Source organism: Macadamia integrifolia, unplaced genomic scaffold, assembly GCF_013358625.1.
Source record: "Macadamia integrifolia cultivar HAES 741 unplaced genomic scaffold, SCU_Mint_v3 scaffold1505, whole genome shotgun sequence".
NCBI lineage: Eukaryota > Viridiplantae > Streptophyta > Magnoliopsida > Proteales > Proteaceae > Macadamia > Macadamia integrifolia.
The window spans coordinates 138,431-145,053 of NW_024868235.1; the positions used below are offsets into that span (position 1 = coordinate 138,431).

Genomic DNA, 6,623 nt, shown 5'->3' on the forward strand with positions numbered 1-6,623 from the left:
AACTCTTGAGTCTTCACTATAATATAAAGTCGAGACACCAGAGTCCAGGATACAATGCTCTCTCTTTAAGCTGTCTTAAACTTTCTTTTCTTTCCACACATTCGTGCTTAGATCTTTGAAGGTTCAGAAAACATGAGATGCCCATCTCCTTACCCTCCATCCTCACCTTTTCTTCTTCTCTTCCTTCTTGTCTCCTTTCTCTCTTCTTTCTCATCTTCTGCTCCCCTGAATTCTCTATACAAAGGCTCTTTTCTGTCAGTTGAAGATGAATCAGACTTTCTCATATCTCCAGACAAATCCTTCACCTCTGGGTTTTACATGGTTGGTACAAATGCCTTCTGTTTCGCAATTTGGTTCACCAATTCAACTGCCAAAACTGTGGTATGGATGGCTAATAGAGACAGGCCTGTGAACGGCCATGGCTCCAGAATTTCTCTGCAGAAAGATGGAAGTATGGTCCTGACAGACTTTGATGGCTCAACTATTTGGTACATAGACCATATAACTGATGCACAAAAGGCCGAGCTCCTTAACAATGGGAACCTAATACTTGTAAACTCACAAGGTATGGTTCTATGGCAAAGCTTTGATTTTCCTACTGATACACTTATCTCAGGGCAACCCTTGACTAAGAACTTGACATTGATCTCAGCTAAGGGAGAAGGAATGCATTCTTCAGGATATTACAGTTTATTTTTCAATGACTTCGATATTTTGAGTTTAAGGTATGACAGCCCTGAGATTTCTAGTGTATATTGGCCTGATCCAAGTCCTACTGGGAATGTATACCAGAGTGGAAGAACAAATTACAATAGCAGTAGAATCGCCAATTTTGACGACATGGGTAGGTTTACATCCAGTGATAGAACAAAATTTTCTGCTTCTGATATGGGTTTAGGGATTAAAAGGAGACTCACCATAGATTATGACGGTAATTTGAGATTCTATAGCTTGGATGAATCAAGTGGTTCATGGAACATCACTTGGGAAGCTCTCCCCCAGCAGTGCATGGTTCATGGGTTGTGTGGCAAAAATGGGATTTGTGTATATACACCAAAACCCAAGTGTTCATGTCCACCGGGTTACGAAAAAAGTGACCCAAGTGACTGGAACCAAGGTTGCAAGCCTAAGATCACCAGGAATTGCAGTAAAGATCAAAAGGTTAAACTTGTGAGTCTTCCACATACAGATTTCTATGGATATGATCTTGATTATTTTCCATCCATTTCATTTGAAACTTGCATGAACCTCTGCTTAACAAATTGTTCTTGTGAGGCTTTTAGCTACAGACTGTCAGGGGATGGAATTTGTTTCATGAAGAGTGAATTGTTCAATGGCTACACATCTCCACACTACAAAGTTACCATGCATCTGAAACTATCAGAAAGTCTGGAAATTGCAGATGACTATACACCCAATGGATCTGATCCCAATTGTGGGTCAATTAAATCCGAGAGTTCTCTGGGTTCTTCTGTAATGTACAATACACAGAGCCGAAGAACAACGACATGGGTATATTTGTATTCGTTTGTGTCTGCCATTGGTGTAGTGGAAGCTTTGTTTGTAATTTCAGGTTGGTGGTTTCTTTTTAGGAAACATGGAATGCCAAAATCAATGGAGGATGGATACACAGCAATATCAAGCCAGTTTAGGAAGTTCAGTTACACAGAACTGAGGAAGGCAACCAGTAACTTTACAGAAGAATTGGGAAGGGGATGCTCTGGTTCTGTTTACAAAGGAATTTTGGGGGACAACAGAGTAGTGGCAGTGAAGAAATTGGGAGATGTAATTGAAGGAGAAGAAGGGTTTTGGGCTGAATTGAGCACATTTGGAAGGATCAACCACATGAACCTGGTGAGAATGTGGGGGTTCTGTTCAGAAAGGATCCACAAACTTTTGGTCTATGAGTATGTGGAGAATGGGTCACTAGCTAAGCACTTGTTTGGCAATGTCTACAGTAGTGATATATCCACATTGCTGGGATGGAAGGAGAGGTTTAATATTGCTCTAGGGGCTGCCAGGGGTTTGGCATACCTTCATCATGAGTGTCTAGAATGGATTGTCCACTGTGATATAAAGCCTGAAAATATACTTTTGGACAGTGATTTTGAAGCTAAGGTTGCAGATTTTGGGCTCTCCAAATTATCTCCAAGAGGTGGTAGATCTGGTTTTGAGTTCTCTAGGGCCCGAGGGACGAAGGGATATATGGCTCCAGAGTGGGCATTTAATCTTCCTATTACTGCTAAGGTTGATGTTTACGGTTACGGAGTTGTACTTCTAGAGATTGTGAAGGGCGTTCGGCTTTCGAATTGGGTCATGGTGGATGGGGAAGTGGAAGCAGAGCTTAGAAGATTTCTAAGGGAAGTGAAAGGAAAAGTTGAAAGAGGAGAAGATTCATGGGTTGAGGATGCAGTGGACCCTAGATTGAAAGGGAAATTTGATAGGAACCAGGCTGCAACTATGGTTGAGATAGGGATATCTTGTGTGGATGAGGATAGAAGCAAAAGGCCATCTATGGATGCAGTGGTCCAAGCTCTACTGGAATGTGAAGCTGAACCAATATGAGTCCATATTGCAGGCATGCAGTAATTGTATGCATTCTGGATCTACTTAGGCAACTAATAATTTGTGAGGTGTCTCTTTTCATTATTTGTTTTTTGGGGTGCCGGGGGGGGGGGGGGGGGGGCGCAGGGGGTTGTGGGGTTGCAGGTATTTTTTTCCACTGTAATAGTAATTTGTAAGTTTCTGTTATTGAATAAGGTAACTCCCAAACATTTTTGTTTTCTTCTTCTTTTTATTTATTTTTTATATTTTTTTTCAAAGGTGGTTTGTTTGTTTGGTTTTTTTAGATAGACTCCAAGGAGAGTTGAACTCGTGACCTTACCAATTGAGTTACCCCTTGGGTCTTGGGCACGTACACATTTAGTTTTGTATTTTTGCACTCAAAGGTAGAAGTAGGAAGTTCATTAAAAAAAAAAGGGAAGTTATAAGTAGGAATCATACAATGTATTAAGGACCTCATGGTTATGGGTTCCAGTCTGGAAACAACCTCTTTGTGAAGGAGGGGGATTTTCCCCGCCCAGGGCTCCCTGAATCTCTCGGATTCTTGTCTGATCCGATTTTCGATTCGATTCGACTACACTATGAATAACGAAGCATTTTTCCATAGGTTGGACAAAGAGAGCAGCCTCTATTAAGACTACATACATTATTACCTTCCCTAAATCTCATAATGGTGGGAGCCTCGTGCACAAAGTATAAATCAGGGTCGAATACCTATCCGTGGGTTGCCCATATGGTTAGGGCGAATTGGAAATTGTGTGGATAGACGCATGGTCTCAGATTCGATTGGGTCAGGCCTAGAGGCCAGATGCACCTAGACATCAACTTAGGCCCGACCCAACCTTGACATAGGGTCTTTATTTTTCAAACCTGACTCACCCTCAAGTCCAAAAACTCTCTAATTGTTAGTGAGTTCTAGATCTTCAACATACTGGGTCAATTGTAAATGTCCAAAAACAATTTGGAAAATGCCAGCTGGGGAGATCCCCTCAGTGGTTTCCAAGCATACAACTTTGGAAGCAATAACTCTGCAACAATATTGATCGAATTGAAACAGTAAAGAAATGCATGCCTTGTATCTACAAAAATGTATAGTTTTCATCAGTGTAGAGAGCGTTCATAGATTTGATTAGTCCCATTTAGTAGAGAGTTTAGGGAAGGCATCTCTCTCTCTCTCATGTACATTTCTATTCTATAGGTGGTGAATCTATTTATTGATTCCAATCCCATGCCCCTTCCTTCCCTTTTATTATTAATGTAAAATTAACAAGATAAAAAATAGATAAAAATAAATAACAATATCACGAAAATACCCTTGCCATAATGCTACACTCCCACTTACACATGGATGTCTCTCCGTTGGGTCAAATTTGGACTTAAAAAGTCCAAACTCCCTCGAGAATTACTTGAGAGGCAATCAAGAGAAGAATTTAGGCGTTGTCCTTACTCCACTTGGAGAAGGAATCCTAATCAGCCTCTGATTATGGACTAACTCGACGATCCCTTCATAGTTCTTCCTCTATAAATATGTGCTGCACTTCTCACATGATAATAAGAACACGAATCTCACCACTTCTTCTGTATCTACCTTAAATTCATCGACCAATATGGCCTCTCAAACAAACTTATCAATCTTCTTCACCTTCCTTGTCATATTCAACTCTCTCTTCCTTCCTCCACTTTCTTCTTCTGCAACCCTAATCAGTTTATGTTCTCCCAATGCCATATATAATCTGGGTGATTCTATATCTGATACTGGAAATCTCATCCGCGAAACAACATCTCCAGCAGCTTCTGTGTTTGCCCACCTTCCCTATGGTATTTCTTTCTTTAGAAATCAACCTACAGGACGATGCTCAAATGGTCTACTTATGATTGACTATTTTGGTAACAAACCCTTTCATGTAATATTTCCTCTTTTATCTTCTCTTTAATTCACTTGTAAATCACTAACGTTTATATATAAAATGATGTTTTGCAGCTTTGTCTCTTCGTCTTCCTCTTCTTAATCCTTACTTGGAAAAGGATTCTGATTTCAGTCATGGCGTGAATTTCGCCGTTGCTGGTTCGACTGCCCTCGATTCTTCCTTCCTTGCAGAGAACAATATTAATTCTCCAGTAACAAATAGTTCTCTCTCTATCCAACTAGATTGGTTAAAGTCCCACTTGAACTCTACCTGTTACACAGAGTGTGAGGAAAAGCTTACAAGATCAATTTTCTTGGTGGGGGAGATCGGTGGTAATGATTATAATTATGCCTTCTTCCAAGGCAAAACCATGGAGGAGCTACAACAAAGTTTGGTGCCTCATGTTGTTCAATCCATCAAAACAACTGTTACGGTGAGATTTCTTACAATATTAACAATATTAGCTAGTTGAAAGCAAATTACTGCTACATATGATTAACCATCAGAATGTTATTGCACCACTAATAATAATCTTAATCAAATAATTAATTATCATTTTTACATCACTATAATGTAGGGGGTACGATGTCTTTTATTCTGTCACTTGCATAAGTGGGCTGATTTTGAAGGTCTATATGGGTATTTTGATAAATTATTTATATAAAGTTTCGATATATATTTATAGTGAAGTGCAATGATGAGCTACTATAATCTTATTCTCCATTAATAGTGAACCAAATTTCATTTCATCGTGGATGTAGACAATCTTGTTGAACCACGTAAATTCTTATGTGCATTGTGTGATTGTTTGTTTTATGATTTCCATTATTTTCTTCATCGTTTAAAGTTCTTGTGTTTTTACAATTCTTACACTAAATGTTAATTGGATGCAGGAAGTTATAAAACTTGGTGCGACTCGAGTGGTAGTTCCAGGGAATTTCCCAATTGGCTGTTTTCCGATTTATCTCACAGCATTCCAAACCAATGATACGACAGCTTACGACGAATTCAAGTGTCTGAAAGGCTTAAATAACTTCGCAATGTTTCACAATGATCAACTACAACAAGCCTTGCAACAATTGAGAAATCAATACCCAAATGTTGATATAGTTTATGCTGATTATTACAATGCCTTTAAATGGGTCTTTGACAAAGCTCCTCTGCTTGGTAATGAATTTTTCTATCTTACAAACATTAATATATAGGTTTTTAATTGGAAACATGGACTGCTACTTAGTACTAATGCTCTTTCTTTAATTTCCTCCTCAATTAAATACAGGGTTTGACATGGCCTCTCTACAGAAAGCTTGTTGTGGAAGTGGAGGGGGGCAATATAATTTTGATCTAAGGAACATATGTGGAGCTCCAGAGGTTACAGTGTGTCCCATTCCTGAGACACATATCAGTTGGGATGGCATTCATTTGACAGAGAAGGCATACAAGAGCATGGTGAATTGGCTAATTAGAGATCTTACAACTAAACTCAAATGTTTATTTTAGGGATTCTTTTTCATTTGTTAATTAATTTGTGATTTTAAGGTTCAAAAGATCTTATCTGTGGATCTAAGATTTGTTTTAAAATTTAAATGGATTCTTAGCCTTTCTTTTTTCGATGTCTGCAGTATTGAAGAACACATATTTGTAAAGGCAAAATTTGGCATTAAATTGGATTCGTTCTTTGCTTTCATGCTGTGTATCTTATTTCTACTTTGTTTTGGACTAATGAGGAACTCCAGCCCAGGATATGATAGACCAGGAAAACCCGGAGCCCATATGTGAACCCATAATTCACCTGGACTGGACACTCTAAGACGAATGAGAACAATTGGACCTTGTGATATAATATGCTGTATTTTCATTAGCATAGATGTGCCTGATGGGCTTACCATAAAATATGTGAAAAATGTGTTTAATAGAATGCCAAAAGGAGTAGAAAATGCATTTTTTTTTTCTTATGAAGGAGATGATGAATGATAGGGGATGAACTTTTAGCTCAATGGTAGTCTTTTGGCCAGTTAAATCTAGCGCATGTCTAGAGAAGGTCGCAAGTTCGATCCTCCAAGCCCTTTTGCTAACCCCCTTTCCTTGTTTAGCCCCCGTGTGGGGTTTAGCACACCAAAAAAAAATGCATCGAGGATACAATATAGGATATTC

General features: G+C 38.9%; 2 protein-coding genes across 2 annotated transcripts; both read left to right on the plus strand.

Moving 5' to 3' along the window:
- On the plus strand, positions 1–2,602 carry LOC122063969 (putative receptor protein kinase ZmPK1). Its single transcript, XM_042627667.1, has one exon. It carries the CDS (start codon positions 133–135, stop codon positions 2,563–2,565), a length of 2,433 nt encoding a protein of 810 aa, XP_042483601.1. The 5' UTR covers positions 1–132; the 3' UTR covers positions 2,566–2,602.
- A 1,567-nt stretch (positions 2,603–4,169) lies between these two features.
- Positions 4,170–6,005, plus strand: LOC122063973 (GDSL esterase/lipase At5g03980-like). Its single transcript, XM_042627669.1, has 4 exons — positions 4,170–4,449; positions 4,544–4,902; positions 5,363–5,636; positions 5,749–6,005. Exons 1-4 carry the CDS (start codon positions 4,170–4,172, stop codon positions 5,967–5,969), a joined length of 1,134 nt encoding a protein of 377 aa, XP_042483603.1. The 3' UTR covers positions 5,970–6,005.
- The last annotated feature ends 618 nt before the right edge of the window (positions 6,006–6,623 follow it).